Raw genomic sequence first — 19,272 nt, 5'->3', positions numbered from 1 at the left:
TAGCACCTTTAAGTCTTATAAATGGATGGAGTGAAAATCATATAATTTATTCTGCCATTTCATAATGATTTTTGGAATTAGATACTGGAGATAAACAGCATCAATTTATGGACAGATGTTGTGGAATGACTTGTCCTGCCGCTGGGTGACCTTGTTCACCCAGCCTGCATCACTATTGGAGTATCAAGGACAGTGAAGGGAGCACCCTGTGTGTTAAATCTGTTAAGGTCTTTAGAGCAATCTGCACTTTGGAGGCTGGATGTATAGTTTCTGGACATATTTTATGCAAGTATGATAAGTTGAAACGTTAAATAATGCATTCTGTGCTCAAGAACAGTGAACGTGCCCCATGCAGTAGGCATGGCAACTAGTATCCCTCTTCTTACCCAATGACCAGCACAAAGAAGCTTGTTTACTGTCACTGTTGATGATGATTTTGTGGTTGTCTTGGTTTCTGCACCAGTTGAGACATTTTGTTTCATCATCCCAGGCTTATAATGCCCATCTGGAAAAGTGTGAACAATTAATTATCATGCAGCCATAACATGGTTATTAGTGTTTGCTTCAAAGTAGTTAACATTTAGGAAGTGCAGGCTTTTGACCTGACAACCACTGTTGTGAAGGAGCTGAGATGCAAGTCTTTGTCATTGATTTAGGTCATAGCACCATCTGCTGGTAGAGAGTAGAGTTTAATAACTACTGATGGACTTCACTTACTTCAACATGCAATGTACTTAAAAGTTAGCTGTAGTGCACCGCAGCTGTCTGTTGTTTTCCTTTTACATAACATGACGTTTTAAATACTATTTTAATTTATAGTCTGTCTTACTGATGGCTGCATGACATTAACCTTTTTTTTGTTTCCATTTTTGGATAAAAACAAATGAAAAACAGCATTGTGACAAAAAGTCAGTAACTTGTAAATTGAGTGTACAGTAGGTGTTGTAAAACTGTGTCCTACTTAGGAAATTGATCATTTCTGCATAATGGCATACTGTTGCAATCAGTGGACATCTGTTGAAATATCCTGTTGAAAATGAAAAAGATATACAACGGGGTCCAAAAGTCTGAGTCCATATTGGAAATCTTTAATACTGTCGGGTAAAGCTGGAAATAATCCGAAAGTTTAAGGATTCAAAAAGTAAATGTTGGACACCTGCACAGAATTGATCTGACAAAGGAGAAGAACCACTCAATTCTTCAGACACATGCTCCACTCTGTGGTTTGCAGCTTTGTGGAGAAGGATTCATACTACAGCAGCAAAATGAGTGCAAACACACCTCTAAGCTTTGCGAGAACTACTTGAAGACCAAAGAAGACCAAGGAGTCTTGACTGTGAGAGACTTTCCCCATCAGTCACCTGACCTGAACATTTATGGGGCCACTTGAAGATTGAGAAAGCCAATCATTCTGTGACATCACCAGAAGCTTTGTGGATCACTGTCAAATCATGCTTGGATGACATGAGTCAGCAGGTTTAGCACAAATCTGCGAAGTCCTTGCCAGTACAGATTCAATTTTCACTCAAATTGTTAAGCTGATATTACCCATTTTAGAGAAAAAAATTTAATTACATGTAAAACAGATGCAAAATAGAAATACTGTACCTTGACTGGTGGTCCTAGACCTTTGGACCCCACTGTATTTTGGAGTAATAATTAAATGTTTTTTGTTTATATTGCAATTTTGCAAGCATGGATCCCATTTTTTTAAGGTTAATACAAAAATATATCATGCAAGGGAGAAGATGAAAGGAAATTAGTAAAGTGACAGAAGAGTAAGATTTAATAGTCCCTCGGTTGGAATTCTTGTAAAAATTTCTTTTAGGGTTGGCTCTTAAAGCAGGAATTTGCTGGCGGAAGAAAAAATAAATGGAAAACACAGTTTCCAAGGCGCCAGTGTAACTTTGTTTTGTCACCAGTTCTCTGAATAAAAACAATCAACAAAACTTGTGAGCGTGAGACCTCCTGAGGTGCTGTGGTGGATACATTTGTCTTGTTTAAGCCTGCAAACAGAATTTTGCACAATTGCAAGCTGAGTTTTCAGGAAGGTTATAAAGGATTTACAGGGATCAAGTCAAGGTAAGATGCAACAATGTACAAGTCCGTCACCATTACTAAAACATAAAATGGCTTTGGCATCCCAGCTATGCTAGCGGCTTGGCTTTGGACGGCATTGTCGGTCCACCACATTGGTCCAAAATTAAACAAAGCTTTGGTGATCTCTTGACTTTTCCTCTAGTGCTTTGTGGTTTTGAGTTAAATGTTTCTGGAACTATTGAAAACATTTTCATAAATTTGGAACAGATTCTCATGGTCATTGTCAGCATCTAAGCATGCTGACTTGAACCTGTACTTTAAACCACTGCTGTGCTTAATTACAGAGTTGCTAATGTCTGAACGTGTCTCAAGTTCATGTAAAGATCCCCAAAAGCGTTTTACATTTCTCAAATTAAAGTCAGGGTCAAATAAACCACTGTAAATTCTTAGACACGATGCTGGAAAACCTTGAACATCATTCCTTCAGTCTTATTCTGAATGAGTTGTCTTGTCTGTGTGAAACGTAATGCAAATGCCTTGTGGTATCCTTGTGTCTGGTGATAACAAAGAGGAAATTCACGTGGAATGGGGTGAGAGGCCAACATTCCTTATGACAAAAGTGTTACATAGGCGACTACTGATAAAGAGCTTATCCACTGCTGTTTGCTACACCCAGACCAATGATCATGAGGCACTGTGTGGAAATAATAAACCTCAAGATTCTTACTGCTGCTTTGGATACTAGTCACGTAGGGAAGATCTGATGGTGATTGCTGATGAAAACCAAAGTCATACAGAGTAGCATGCTTACACTCATAGTAAAATTTCATACAATATGTCTTCCTCATTTGTTTAGCAGGTAAGAATGCTAAAAAAATAGGAAATTACAAATGGGAAGCAATTGTACCTACTGTATTTGAGCCAAAGGATTAAGTGACCTTCAAGAATACATGTCTTTGTTGTGTCACATGCTCTTATCTAAATGTTGAGGCCGTTTGAGCATTTTTTGTAAGTATTTTCACCAGGGGATTTCATATGTTGGAATAGTTGTTGTGTGGTGTTTGTTATGAGATATAAATCAAATATATTCATCAAATATATTCAACAAATCATCTGTTATGTCAAATGGTGGTTGGGCTGGTTTTAGGATCTGTCAGCACTTTAAAGGATAAGGCTTGCAGAACTATATTGTTTTGGTTCATTGTCAGAAAAAAACTCTGAAACCACCAAAACCAAAATTGTGTTTGTCTCTCCATACAGGTTTTGTTCTCACACTGTGGCAATCAGCCCCAAGTACATTCATTCCCTCGGAATGTATTACATGATTTATAGATATATAGGTTTATTTAAAAAAAGAGGTTTAGCATTTTCCTAAATTAACTGGCCCAGTAAGTTTTAAAGAGGTCATAGTATGCAAATTTTCAGATTCATACTTTTATTTGGGGTCCTAGTAGAATAGGTTTACATACTTAAATTTTCATAAAACATTTTGTTTAGACAAACAGTTTTAGCTACGGAGTGAGACATCTTGCCTCTGTTCAATCTTTGATGAGAGTTGCACATGTGCATTACTAAATGGGCAGGATGTAGCCAATCAGAGGCAGAGTAGGGCAAGTCGTGCGAGCAAGGTAGTGTGATCCAAAACAACGCCACTACAGCTGGTAAGCATGGCTGCAGTACAGCCGTATATATTTTATAATAAATACATAAAAATACATATTTATATAGTGCCTGTTACATAGTGCCGCACATAACTTAAGAAGGTAAAGGCTCGACTCCAAATCAGCCGTTTCAGGCAGTGCAGGAGCAGTGTTTTCTGTGGGAGAGAGTAACTCCCTTTGGCGTGGACTTTTTTACTTTGCAGACCTTTTACATGCACAAAAAAAAAAACATTACACAATAAAGGAAATGCAAAAACCCAAAAAGAATAGTATGACCTCTTTAAGCAGAGTTAGTCAAACTGGAATAAACAACATTTGTTGACTAATTTTAGCCATTGTATTAAAACACATTTTATGTGGTGGTGATTTTTTCCAGAAACAGGATGGGTCACAGAGATTTTACTGAACATACTGCCCATGTTTATTGTAATAAAGGAACATGTCAACCAGTTACAGCTAACATTAGATTGATGTTAACTTCGGCAGTAACATTATCTGTTGTACCTTGATGATATTAAACTTGTGTTTGGACTGGTGGATAACTGCAGAGGACACTGTAACATTAGTTAACGACAATTACCTCAACGACATGACCCAAGACACTAAGGCAACATTGTTGTGTCCTCAAATTGCCTTAGCTGCATCTGAGACACCAAATTGCCTTGGTGTCTCGGGTGCAGCCAGGAATGTTGAAGTGCGTGTCCGCGCATGTGTGTGAGCACTGGCATTTACAGCGGGAAGCACGAAAATATTTTATTTTGTTGTGAAACTGGCGGGACAAATGGGAACAACTTGTGGCTAATTTATATTTGGACAGCAGTAAAGGGCTATTTGTAGGATAAATTCATTGTTGGTTTCACTCTTTCCATGAGTTTGTTCACAATTGATAAGAAAAAATTGAATATTAAATATTGATAAAAACATAAATGTTCATATGCTGCTTCAAAAGAAGGATACTGCAACAACAGAGAATATTCAAACTGTAACTTGTTGCTTCCCTTCCATTGATAGAATGTGCTGTCCATGTGATTGCCCAATTCCCTTAGATCCAGTGGCTAAAAGGTCAATTGCTGATTTACAGTAATATCTTGTTTCATTCCCTTGCCAAATACTGTCCTTAATCCCTTTCAGTAAATTATACAAACAAGCCTTTCGCGGGCTAATCTAACCACCTCAAAGAATAGATAGCTCATCTTTCAGCCAAGTACATAATGAAAGTGTTGGCCCACAAGGGAACACTATGTAACAGCATGCTGCAATAAGTCTTTGTCATTTGCACTTGAAAATCCCATGCTTTATGGTTGCAGTGGTTGACACCACCCTGATACAATAATACAACTTCATTGTCTGATGTGGTGGAGCTTTGTCTCAGAGTGAGAAACACTTCATTACTAGAGGTAATCAAGGACAATTGTATTACCTCTTAGAAAATATGTTTTTCATTACTGATAATGGTAACTGTTGCAAGCTGTTAGTGTATGTTGTTAGATTTTCCATCATTTAGCAAGTATCTTTGCTATTTAATTTGTTATATTTATATCTCAGTTTATTCAGTCGTTGATTGTTTTCTCAGCGGTACAAACTTGGTATGAAATCAAAACAGGGAAAAACAAGCGCAGACAACATGTTTATGTTTATTTAAGATCCCCTTTAGTAGCACATAGATGTGAGTGTAGTCTTCCTGGGGTCCTGGACAACATGGACTAATTTCGAAATGCATGATTGCACAGTATTTTGGTTGGATAAGTGACAAGATGATGGACCAACAGCACAGGGCAACCTGCCAGGCTTATAATTACAAGTGGACAGGTTGCGGCTCTGTTTCTGGCCTACAGCTTGAAATGAAAGCCAGCCGGTTTACCCTTTTTAGCCACACTGGATTACTGTAAATAAATACACTGCATGACAAGTTAATAGCTGAATTGTTGTCTGTTTAGCTGAATAGATGAGATGGAAAAAACATTTTCTATTTCTTGTCGCTGTTGTTGCTTGTGCCAAAACCCTGCTATTCAGGGATATTGCCCACATATGACGCATTTGACTGTTTTATGTATTACTGTTATTATTGATGGACCCAAGTACAATGTCTTTAATGTATAAACATTAAGTACATTATAATACATAATGTAGTGAGCCATTTTGTGTCTCACACATACAGCCGTAGATTCTGGGAAAGTGAACTCCTACTATCTGCTCTGATCACTCTTTTACTAAGTCTGACGTCTCTGGCATTGCTATTTTGTTGGGTTTGGTAAACATATTTTTAAAAATTATTATCATTGTTCTTATTGATTGATATAGTAGTAGTAGTAATGGGATATCAATGAAAATCTTCTTTGGCTTTACTCAAGTTGTCTGGTGAAGACTTCTGTCTTTCTCATATTGTAATATATATCGCAGAAAACCAAGATATCGCAATGTGAGTTTTATTTTCAATATCGCGCAACGTTAACTAGTAGCTATCAGCCACGACAGCTTCTGTTCTAGCACTGAGATCATTTCCAAAGCAATTACAACATTTTTCTTCAAATCCAAAAGACTCCAGTTGTTTCAGGAGAATTTACTGATTGACATTGATTGATTGACAAAAGCCTCAGATAAGTCAATAAAAAGGGTGACACAATCCTGCCTATTCAAGAGGATGAGTGTTTAACAAAAACATGTTACCAACATCAGATAAAAATAAATACATGTATGTTAAGCATTTAACTAATAATGGAACTTCTAAGAATTAAAGCGTTGGCTCTAACTTGGCCCTCTGTGGCCTTTTTGTGGATGAATATAACTAAGAGCATTAAACGCTTTGAGATTTGTAAAATGCTTTAATGAAAAGATCTAAGTGCCAAGTTCGTTTGCCCAGCGAGGTGCACTTTGATTAGAGCCAGTGAGAGGAGATCCTGCATTTCCAAATATATTACTTGAAGAAGTAAAGCAGCTGAATGTGTCACATGGGCTCTTTCCAACTGCGAGAGTGGTAGAATGTTTCACTGGGTAAGGATGAAGCAGAATAATGTTTTGATTTGAGAAAATCAGCAGAAAATGCTGGTGAGAGAGTTTAGCATATGCTTTGGGTTAAATATATCAGTATTTATGAATATTTATTTCTGTGTGTGACTTATTTCTGCTGTAATATGGGATAATGTCAGACAGAAATGAACCCCTAACAGTGGGTTTTAAACAGGAGGAAGTTGGTAATTTGTTGAAGAAGGGTTTTGCAGGCAGAGGTATACTATACTATACTATACTAATGTATTGAAAAACTGTGTAAATGAAAAACATGTCTGATAGGGATGGGCAATATATACAATATATGTTGTTATTAGGATATGACACTACTGTATATAGTGTCTTAGATTTGGGATATTGTTATATCATGATAAGTGTTGTCTTTCGCTGGTTTTAAAGACTACATTTCAGTAAAGTGATGCAATTTTCTGAACTTACCAGTTCACTTAGTCATTATATCCACATTGCTTATGATTATTTATCAGAAATCTCATTGCGTTAGTATTTTGTGAAAGAACCAATAGTCATTGCTAAAATATTGAAGTAGGGCCTATTTGGTAAATAATATTGCGAATTGATTTTTGACATTTATGAAGTGTTTTTGAGGAGATTTCACAAATCGAGGTATATATTGTGTATTGCGATATGGCCAAAAAATGTTGTGATATTATTTTTAGGTCATATCACCCAGTCCTTGATATTAGTTTGCTGAAGTTTTCTCATTATTTTCTTAAGAAATGTGTCTTCCACATTGCAGCCTGAGCTCAGAATGAAGTGCTTTCAGAGGCCTTTTGTCATGCAGCCCATCCTCATGGCCTCAGCAGGGGCCCTGCAAATTAAAAAGTTACAAAGTTTGCCGCTCGTACTCATCACAGGCAGTGGAGGTCTGGATTGGATTTCTTAATTATAAGAATTTGATGTGCCTCTGTCGATGTTAAACTCAAGAATGTGCACACACAGAGGAATGAAACGTGACCTGTCCGTATGCGCACACACATTCACATGTGAGCATGTGCACGGGCTTACGTGGCCAAGCACACACACTGTAACGCATGAACACACATTCACACACATTCACACACATTCACACGCAGTTGTACTTCAGCACTCAAACTCCTTGTTTAAGTCTTCAGTTAACTTCACATCTGCTTGAGCTACCCCCACACGCAGCAGGGTGTTGGGCAGCCACGTGGCAGAGCACAGCACAGCATGGCTCTACGTAGATGAAGACAACATCCCCACCCACGCACCCTCTGACACCCGTCTTCCCCACTGACAAGACGCGCAGAGTGAAGAGAGCTCCATGAAAGATTTACGAAACCAACTGAGGTGGTCTCTGTTAGAAGCTGAGTGGAGGCCGGTGGTTGGAGGCGAAAAGGAGGGAGGGAATTCCAGGGAGAATCCCGGAGTGTCTGAAGTGTGATTTTGTATTCAGAGAAGAGATTTAGTATTCCACCGCTCAGCAGTGATCAGTCTCACAGAGGCTTTCACCAAGCCTCCGTCACCCTCTGGATCCTGCAGATTGCATCTCAATAGAGTTTGACGGCTGATGGAAGGAGACACTGCCAGCCCCTAAACACAGGCCAATTACAAATTCCAACTTGACTTAGAGAAACTTTGAAAAGGTCATAACACCGAGGTCAATGCAGAGTCACGTGGAGGCATGTGGTGTAGGTTTCTGAGGTGAAGGCTGCAGATAAATCCCACTACTGTACAACACATACATTTTAGGTTAGGGATTTTACTCACGTTCTTGTTTGAGGGCAAACTTACACTCGTCCTTTATGCTGTTTGACAGAATTGGGGGCAAGCCTAGAATAAAGTAGTCTGCACCAAAATAAATCTCTGAATACATTGTCCTCAACCTGTCATATGAGAATACTGCACGTGTATACATTCTGATAAGACTCTTTTCTTTTTGAAAACCTTGATATGGATGTGGTTTATCAGTACTTAGTGGCCTAAGCTGCCTCCTGTGAGGCTTCATTCTGCTCTAAATAACACCACACTGGCACCTGTGTGTTAATGTTTTCATGACTGAAGAGGTGGGCATAAAAGCCAAACAAAATCAAAGCAACCTCATGTACTGGGTCTCTCCTGAACTTCCAAGTTTTCGGTCAAACTGCCGCAGCACTAAATCAGTTCCTCGTGCAGAGCCTTTTCAAAACGTGAGTGCGTGTGAGAGAGTCATATTGCGTTGACAGTCGGTCCTGCCAGGAAACTAGACATCTCATCTGGCTCTGTCACCAATAATATAATTAGCCTGGGCTGCCTTGCAACCATAGCAGTTGAGCTGCACTACAGTCATTCTGTGTGCTGCTGCGCTCAGCTGACACTTTTGTGCAGCAGCTGCAGGAATCTGGGGGTGACTTTCCCTTAAAGAAAAAAACTATTTATAGTGATTTCTTTATAACGCTATATAAGCGTTATATTTCTGACTTTTAAAATGTGTTTGCATCAGTCAAGGTAAAGGAAAAAAAAAATCTGCACAGTTGAATGCATGAGTCACTGTGGCGTTTTTGCATCAGTTGCATCTTGGCACAAAGTTTAGTCGTGCACGCTCAAGAGGCACCTGAGGAATTTGCGGTGCGGGCCAAGGTGGGACGGTTCTGCCTCGTGAGTAGCGCACAGAGCGCGCGCTCCTGTCTCCCTATCACCGACACCTAAATTAATTCTCCGGGCTCCACGAGACGGACATGCATTACGGAACGCGCACGAGCAGCGAAGAAAAGCTCCGAACATGCACGCCGATAACCATCAAATGACACCAAACACGTGCTGTCACATTTAGCTGGTCCGGATCCAAAATTAATTCCGAGCGTAAAACGCTTTGTGCGGCGCACCGGGGCGACTTGTTAACGAGCGCAGATAACAGTCTGTTTGTGTTTCGCACCCCGTAGTCAGTTGCCGGGAACGCACGTCGTAAAATGAGGCTGGGAAGCATCATTTTATTCGTCGCTGCCTGCTCTTTTACCGCTTATTACATTTACGAGCCCATTCCGGAGGAGATTGAGGAGAGATGGAAACTCATGCTGACCAACTCTTTCTTCAGAAGTCTCAGCCACCTGGTAAGAAAATCACTGTATTCTCTCAGACTGTCCTGCTACCTTTGGTCTGCTGTTCTGAGCATTGCATTGGAAATAAATCCTTACAGAATAAGCTATGGACGCACATGTATTTCTTATGACAGTTAAATACATGATTAACCGTATATCAGATGACATACATGCATAATTGTCCTGCCTTAAGGTGGCAGGGTAAACCTTTATTGTATTTTGCTGATGTAGATATACATGCTGGTTACACCAGATTATATCAGATGCTAATCCATGTGTTGTATAGCCCTGCTCACCTGTTCTAATAATAGACCCTATTAAGGAAACTGCACTTGTTAATGACTGGTGCAGCTCTTTATAGGTTTAAAACACAACACATCCGGTTATGCACACATGGTTGTAACAGTAGTATGAAAATCAGTGGTGGCTTTGTTTTGCCACACCTTTGTCACCATTTAAAGAGCAAAATACTCAAGTAGATAGTAGGTGCTGCAGTAGTTTGAGGCAACATTTAAAACAGGCTGTTGAGAGCATAGGGTTAAGTTTTAAAGGGTCATTTCTTTTTTATAAGGGAAACAGAAACATTTCAGCATGAAAAATAACTTTAAAAAAGTAAATCTCATTAATATTTTGTAACATCTAATGCATCACATATTCAAACCTTTTATTTGAGCCTGTAGTGTTGAATTATATAGCCAAATGTATTCCCCAGGACCAGGCACACAGCCATTCTCTTCAAATATTCATTGCCCAATAAAGGTGTCATTATAATAAGTGTTTTATATTTTTAATCAGACCTTAGTCTTGGGGAATGTACTGCAGACTTTGATATATGTCTTTTTCTCTCAAACCAAATATTCAATGTTTTTACAAGTCAAATTCTGAAGAGAATGCATTTTTATTGGAAGTGGTTCTGTTTGGGGTTTTCTATTTGTAATTAGTTTTATTTATTGAAACAGAGAGAATGCTCCAGTTTTTTCTTTCCTTCAGTCTGATATGAGTCCCTGATACCACATTGAGCTTCAAATGTATGTCTCTGTTATGAGTTTGTTAGGGAAACAGAAGAGCATCAGCTGATTAGCCTCGTGCCAGCCACCACTACCTATCTTGCAAGTTATAAATACATGAGTCATGCTTTTATTACTAATCATTTAGTTATGACCTCTCAAAACAAATAACGTAAGGGGGTGCTGTTGACATTATACAAGGAAGCATTCACATGACCACTCCCTCTCTTTCTGTTATTGACTACATAGTTTGACTTCTTAGTGCTTTCTGTTCTGAATGTTATGAGCTTTACGTAGGATAAACTGGCGGTACTTGTATCTTGTCTATGTAAAATAGGCAATATATTGGTGCAGGTTTGATGAACAATACGAAATTCAGTACTTTCTCTCTATATCTCATGCTCTTTTTTGCTTTCCAGGCAGACTTCAGTGAATTACTGGGGCTGAAGGACTACATGGGAGTAATGTACTTCATTACTCTGGCTGAAAGGGTAGTGCCAGTGTCTGACGAGCATGTCAAAGTGACAGAGGAGAAGTTTGATGGAGTGGAGGTGGTGCTGTACCAGCCAAAGCAGCGGGGCGGTGACACTGAGCTCAGGAGAGCTGTCATATACCTCCACGGTGGAGGATGGTGTCTGGGGAGTTCCAGTAAGTTGATGGGTGGGCCTGTCGACTCCTGTATCACACAGGAATATGGCACTTTGATGGCTTTAAGGGTTGATAGAAAGATTGATAGATGGGTAATACACATTTTTTGTAATGTGTTCATCACACAGTAATTCTACCATTACGATGAGAAAATACTTTGAAAATTCACTATTTGATTGATGCGCCAAATTACTTTCCAGCTTTATATAGACTCCCTATGACAGTTATTATGACAGGATCATAAATAATGAACAAACTATCAAACAAAAGCCACCAAGCTTTCAGTTTCCTGACAAAATAACACACCGTCTGCTGGAGCAGTGGGAACCTCGGAGCTAATCCGAGATGTAATGACATGACACAGAGTTTGACACATCTCATGCTGTTCTTGCAATCTGTTGAACGGCTGTAACAATTACAGAAACACGAATCTCACCAGTAAGTACTGTTGGGCTAGATGGTGGGTTCATCTCTGTTACTGCAGTGTTACCTACCATGTCATTGTGGTGATTTGTGTTTTTTAGTATCTCTGTTCTGATCTGTGTCTGCTTCCTCTCTGCAGGGATGAGTCCATATGATCTCCTGGCCAGAAAAATGGTCACTGAGCTCGATGCAGTGGTTCTTTCTGTAGAGTAAGTTTTTCATATTTTATGTACACTTAAATTCAGCTGCTGTGATATACTGCACAAACTGCTGGGCGTTCTAGGGAGAGGCATATTTAATTCATAAACATCATTATTTCACTCAACATTTCCTCTTTTCTTCTACATTGCTGAAAGTGAAGTCCTTCTGTTTCCCCCACTCTTTCTCTTTGTCTCTCACACAATTTTCTGTTGTTGTATGTGCCTGTCCTCCTTCATTAATCACAAGCTAGATGAAAGTAAGGATGCAGTAGAGTGAAGCTAACAGGTTTTCATTTGGGTCTGGCAAGGCTTTTTCCCTGTTCCACAGCTTCACTTACTGTTGTTCTTTGGCACATCCAGCTCTTAGTGCTGTAACTTTCATTTTGCCAGTGCCCTACTAACTCACAGTTTTTCAGCATTTATCGACAATTTAGCTTATTCATACTAATGTTCTTGTTGACATACAGCATTTGACTGTGGGAGGGAGAGTAGATCAGTATGTTAGTGTGGGGGGATTGCCTTATCTGCCTCATCCGAATTCCTGTCTGCAATTTGTTAAAGGTTCAATGAGTAATTCCAGCATTTCCCAATCTCAAAGTCAGCCATGTGTAACATTTGGCTTCTAGATCGAAACACTTATAACACCAAAAGGGCATAGGTCAGTGGAAGTTCGTATCAATTGTTTAGTAAAACATTGAATATTACAACACATTTTTGACATGCAACTGAAACTTTCTTGCCATTAACCAGAGCTAATTTTAAGTTTAAGTTATCTGTGGATTTCAACACAATTTCTTTTATTTTGCATCTATGATAGAAGATATATTTGTGAGGATTTTTGAATCAAAATCCAAATAAAGACGAGTCATTTAGATAAATCTGCCAAATTTACACAAAATCAATATCAGTTAATGAGTGTTAAGATTACTTGTCATTCTCTTAATTTTGCCTATTATGTCTCTAAAGTTTGTTCTAATCAATTATACCCTGGTTGAGCAGCTGCATCATTAATTTATTTACTTATTTCTTCTCCCAAACACTGCCAAATGAAATGAGAAAGCTAAACTTTAAAACTACTGTTTGTGGTTGTGTTAACAAACCTATTAAAATAATTACCACAGTCCTAAATCTTACATTACAATTACACTTTGTCATTACAGCTTTTCAGTTGGTATTTACACTTCAGTTTGTCTCCTGCTATCCCCTAAATGTCATATCATCCTGTTTATTATCCCTGGCTCAATATGTTAACTGTGCACATGGCCTTCAAAGCTCATGTTTATTTATTCTCTTGGCTTTAATCTGCACCTTTCTGCTTTTTCAGGTACCGTCTTGCCCCTGCTCACCACTTCCCTGTCCCATATGAGGACGTATACCGTGTGGTCAAACATTTCCTCCAGAAGGGGGTGCTGGCCCAGTACTCTGTGGACCCAGGTCGCATTGCTGTGGCTGGGGATAGTGCAGGGGGGAACCTGGCAGCTGCTGTCTCCCAGCAGGTACTGCATCTATTTTTTCTTTCTACTGCCAGCTCTATTTTTCTGGTTCACATACGGGAAAAGAACTGTATGAATAAATGATGTGAGACAAGGTTAATGAGCCAGTTTAGATAAAGTAGTAGTAGATAATAGTATTTATTACTCTGAACTATAAGAACATGTGTTCTGTGCTGGGTTTAAGGTGACAAATAGTGACCCACTATGTAATGGCCTACATTGTATAATATTATCTTACGGATCTAAATGGTTTAGCAGGTAACTACTTTCAGTTTGAGCTGATTTCTCTGATACAAACTCACTTAGAGTAAGTAGAGCAAACAAGTGACCAGCAGCCACGAGTGTCAAAACCACAGTAACCACACTGTTCTCAGAAAAATGTGTGTATTCTTAGAACATATGATTAAGATGGTTAATTCTGGGAAATTTGCAGTGCTAGAGTAGGCGATAAAGGCTTGGTCAGGATTATAGAGTCAGTTGAGAGTCTTCATTAAAGGTGAAGGGCTGCTTGACAATGTGGCACCCTCAATAAATGAAACTGTAAACAACTTAGCCTGTGCAGAGGATCTGACAAAAAGCACAGCAAAGACACCAGCTGTAGCGTAAGTAGATCGTCCATTTACCAGTTGGGAAAAGGAGAAATCCAAAAAATCCCACTATAAAAAAGAAATCAGGTTATTGTACCAAGCTATAAAGTTGACGTGTTCCAGCCGTAGTTACCCATAAGTGGGTTTGCAAAGACGTTAATGTGTATAATTCCTTTATTTCACCTAGATGACCTCAATCCTCTTGCCCTTTCTGGGTGGTGGGCCTGGTTGCACACAGTCGAGTTGACACGGTGCCTAACACAGTAGAGGTTTGGAATCAACTCAAAGAAAAGCACCAAATCCAAGCCAACAGGTGCATTACCTCTTTGGCATTCAACATCCCTGTTCAAAGCCATGGAGACTTCTAGTGTTGCACCATGGAGGGTAGCTGATCCTTCAAAGTGCTTCACTCAGCTGGTCTACAAGATTCTGAAGTAGACATTATGTCCCTTGGCACCCTATTAGTAGACAACACTGACATGATGAGTCAGGCATCAGGCTGGTAGATAGGGATTTGTTTACTTCAAGGAAATAACCCAGTGTACTTACTGCTTTGCACTGTCATGAGGGTGACTCCATGATAATCCACTCTAATGGGACATGGCTGTCCCCCAAAAATGTGCTGTATGCCTTTCCTCCCATTTGTCAGATTCCCCAGAAAGTCAGCCAAATGAGCTCTCAGGCACGTAGAGAACCCAAGGAAATGTTTGTTGGCTCAGTTTTCTGCGGCCTCTGGTGCAGGGGAGCATGCTGCATAATCGCAGTAGTTCACGGATTAGACATACCCTGTTTGATTTGTTAGTGAAGTGGCAGTAAAAAAAGGTTTGATTGCTCTCATATTACCATGTTTTGTTCTCTTTCTTACCCAAATAAAGGTAATCTGCCGTTCATTTATATTTTGTTTTAAATACCCACTACATTATTCTTTTGTTTTCATAATGACCGGACAATCAGTATCAATATTCCTAAATGCTTATTCTGGCCTACCGATCAGCCACAACATTAAAACCACTAACAGATGACGAAAATAACATTTATCATCCAGTACAATGCAATGTTCTGCAGGGAAACCTTAGATCCTGGCATTTGTGTGGATGCCACTTGACACCCACCCAAGTATACAACATCATGGTATTGGCATTGCCCAATGGCAGTGCCCCCGCCCCCCCCCACAAAAACTGCTCGGGAATGACCCCAGGAACATGTCAAAGAGCCAAATGAGTCGACCTGCCCGCCAAATTCCCCAGATCCCAATCTGATTGAGCATCTGTGGGACACCCACTGGACCTCACTGCCAACATCCCATTGTGAGACACCACAGGACACCACTAGAGGTCTTCTGTCCATGTTTGATGAAACAGAGCATTTCTGGTGGCACAAGAGGAACTTCCAGACTATAAAGCAGGTGGTTTTAATGTCATGGCTGATTGGTGTATGTTCTGGTCGAGCAAGTTATGATTTGTTAAACATGCGTGCTGTCATACCAATCCAGTTCTCTTACTGTATCCATATGTCACCATAATTCATGGCTTTGATTTTACAGAAGACTTGTCAACAGTTCAGTGAGACAGACAAATACAGAACACCGGGGGTTATGCAGATATTCTTGTATACGGCCGTGACTCGTACATGTGATCAGTTGATGCTTGTTTGTTTGTTTCTTCTTGTATACGGCCGTGACTCGTACATGTGATCAGTTGATGCTTGTTTGTTTGTTTCTTCTTGTATACGGCCGTGACTCGTACATGTGATCAGTTGATGCTTGTTTGTTTCTAAAAAGTTTCAGTTCAAATTCAATTTTTAATCCAATTCAATTTTCTTTAAATGTCTCTCTGTCTCTCTTCACAGTTACAAAAGGAGCCTGGTCGGCAGGTTCACTTGAAGGCCCAAGCACTCCTCTACCCTGTGCTGCAGGCTTTGGACCTCAACACTCCTTCCTATCAACAGAATCAGGACATGCCCATTTTGCCCCGCACCCTCATGGTGCGTTTTTGGAGTGAGTACTTCACCAGCGACAAGGCCCTTTTCAGAGCCATGATGGCAAACACCCACAACAACCCTGAATCATCCAGCCTGCTAAAGTTTGTCAACTGGAGCGCCTTTCTGCCAGAAACATATCATAGAAAATACAACTATAGTGCTCCTGCTGTGGTGCAAGGAGTTGGAGGGCAGGCAGTTGGGATGGATGGACCATCTCGATCTTTTGCTGACCCGAGGGCATCGCCCCTGCTGGTTCCGGACACGGCCTTACACTCTCTGCCCAAGGCCTACGTTCTGACATGTGAGTATGATGTTCTTCGAGATGACGGGATCATGTATGTCACACGGCTCCGTGCTGCTGGTGTCAAGGTGACGCATGAACACTATGACACAGGATTTCATGGAGCGCTGATGTTCACCTTGTGGCCAACCGACTTCCTGATTGCAGATCGCATGACAGAGAACTATATCAAATGGCTCAAGGAAAACTTGTAAAAATTCTTGACTATCATCATTCCAGTTCTTCCACACAATGCACCAGTGTTTGAGTAGGTGCATAGTTTTCCCTTCTGGTGTTCAACGTTTTGTTTTTCTTTCTTTTTCTTTTGGTCATAATATTTCCTGTAAATATGTTGAGAAATAACTTCTTCTTTTTCAACTCATGTATTTCACCACATTAGATATCTGACATAAGTAGCAAACAGGATTTTGAAAGAATAGGTCATATTTTTTCACATGGTTTGAGTGAAACACAATACGGATGACACAATCGGTCTGGTACAATGGTAGTACTGTGTTCACCGTCTGACAGACATAATAGTACCCCGAGAGAGCTGAAGGGAAAAATCAACTTGGAAATATATCAAAGGTCGGCGTGTGTGCAGGTGGCAGCTGGCCCCGCGTGGTGCTGCTCAGTCTTGGACTGCTACCTGATCTGATCATCCCACTAGAGAATCTGAACTATTCCATTTGAGGTTTTTAAGAATATTGTATTAAGCTCTGCAAAGTTGGAAAGGATTTTCACAATAGCCAAAAATTATATTCAGTTTGGCCAAAGTTAACATTTATCACTGAGTGCAGCTGATATCAAAACCTAAGATTGTTTCGATATGTGAAACTCCTGTGTTCCTGACGTTGCATCAGAGATTGGCAAGTGGTTTGTTTTTCACAAGTAAAGAACTATCCCTCAGCTGCGTAACCAATACAAATGTAAAACACAGGCAGATCCTTGCTGGTGAGTAAATGGCTTGATTTGCGTGAATGTCTTCATCAGGAAAACATCTTTGCACATCTAGTCTGATTTTCCACATAGTATAAAACAAATTCTTGTTTGCTTTTAACACACAGTTAAAAGTGATGAGTGACATTCCAGACAAAATATTGGTATTTATAAGTAATGATCATGTAACAATGTGCATACCTCGAGGCATTCTTCACACCATACATATACGCATTTTTTGTGATTGAGCTTAGCTGAGTGTGATGTAGCAATATGGCAAAGAGAGAGATAATGTCCGAGAAAGAATTTGGGGCAACACTTTATTTGCCTTAAACTTTACATCACACCACACGTCTCAGCATCTCGAGAGTTCCTGATAATAAGATTTATAGGGTTGTGTGTTTGCTTCCTTGTTCAAGCATGATTTTATTGTAGTTAGTAAAGCTTTATGTATGGTTAAGCCAAGTACAGTCATATGGAATTAAGAATAATACTCATTGAATCATACATTTGACCATCAAGCTAGCATAGTTCCCAATATAAACCTGCCTTTTTGTAATGAATAATACAAGAAAGCAATGGCACGAAGGCTGCTGTGCTGCTGTTAGATGAAGTTGCCAGTGCCAGACCAAGTGCTAGTTTCATGATGAAATTTGTAATATGGAATTTTGTGCAGACAGGAGGCTGGCACTAAGGCTGCATCCAATTCTGTGGTCTGTGGTAAACTGCACTTTTTTAATCCTGTCAACTTTTAGCCCCTGAACTTCTGCTCCGACAACATTTTGAGGAAATGAGGTTGCACTTATTTTCCCCTGAGGCCCAGCAATCATATGAGATGGCTTGAAACCATTCAGTTGTCCCTCCCTCTTATCTTTTTATCTGTGGGTGACATCACCCAGTGACTTCTCTGCACATGGGATGACCATCTAAAAGATAACAGGGAGGTGGAAATGTTACCCAAAACTAATCCTTTCTATAAATGTCTCTGTTCTTTAATGTCTCGTGGTTCTTTAAGCTTTACTGTTCAAAAAAAGCTAAAAATCAAGGCATGTCTTTGTTTGAGTGTCTCATATGCATTTTTTTGTATCAATTTCTCATTGTCACTAGGGAAATACACAAAAGTATGTAACTTCTTCAACAAGTGACGGCTTTACAGCTGTTTTTTGTCATTTGCTTAAGCACTGCTACATTCTCAATTGTAAATATGACTACTTTTATTTTTGTTTTGGATTTCCTCCTGGAGAACTTATGATTGGCATCATTTTTAATTTGAATGTCATCTGTCAATAAATTGACTTGACCTTTAACTACTGATCAGTTGTACTTCTGTGTGTGTGTGTGTGGGTGTGGGTGTGGGTGTGCATGCAGTCACATATGGTGTAAAGACCACATACTAAAATAGACGTATCTGTCAACATCATGTTAGGGCCCTGACACGCCAAACAGACATCAAAGCGGCAGCGGAGGCTGACTGTTATGTCGCCTCTTGTTGCCTGTGTCTCAGCCAAACAACTGCACTTGAACAAACTTCAGCTGATTGCCAACTAGCTCGTACCTTCTGGACCGGCATGAGAGGAAATAACTCTCCATGTCGGACCTATAAGGCGGTAGTCTGTATTTCTCATTCAGTAAGGAAAACTGGAAATCTCTGGACGAATCATTATGATAAAGCAGTGTTTGTATATCATTTTCAAACCACTCCCACTAATTTTCTCATCTTTAATAGAGAATATGCGTGATAAGATGGTAGAAAATGAGGGAAAACTACATGAAATAATAACCAAAGGATACTGAGGTGACAGGCTCGAGGGGCGATCACTTTTTTTCCATATTTCTTCTTAAGCACTAATTTACCTTTGCTGAACAGCCAATCAGAGAGATATCTCTCACCTACAGGGTCCGTCGCAGATTCAACATACTCATTTGGCCAAAAAGCATCTGTCAGGGCCATT

General features: G+C 39.8%; 2 protein-coding genes across 6 annotated transcripts in view; both read left to right on the top strand.

The window, feature by feature from the left end:
- LOC311256378 (muscleblind-like protein 1) overlaps positions 1–19,272 on the top strand; it is a 153,869-nt gene that overhangs the window by 13,445 nt on the left and 121,152 nt on the right. The window lies entirely within an intron of this gene.
- On the top strand, positions 7,613–18,632 carry aadac (arylacetamide deacetylase). The gene is made up of 5 exons (XM_084351376.1): positions 7,613–9,775; positions 11,190–11,418; positions 11,981–12,050; positions 13,366–13,537; positions 15,970–18,632. Exons 1-5 carry the CDS (start codon positions 9,635–9,637, stop codon positions 16,594–16,596), a joined length of 1,239 nt encoding a protein of 412 aa, XP_084207502.1. The 5' UTR covers positions 7,613–9,634; the 3' UTR covers positions 16,597–18,632.

This window comes from Pagrus pagrus (genome assembly GCF_965226575.1).
Source record: "Pagrus pagrus genome assembly, chromosome: 4".
Taxonomy (NCBI): Eukaryota; Metazoa; Chordata; class Actinopteri; order Spariformes; family Sparidae; genus Pagrus; species Pagrus pagrus.
The sequence above is the reverse complement of the archived record's forward strand: the minus strand, read 5'-3'. Positions and strand labels throughout refer to the sequence as shown.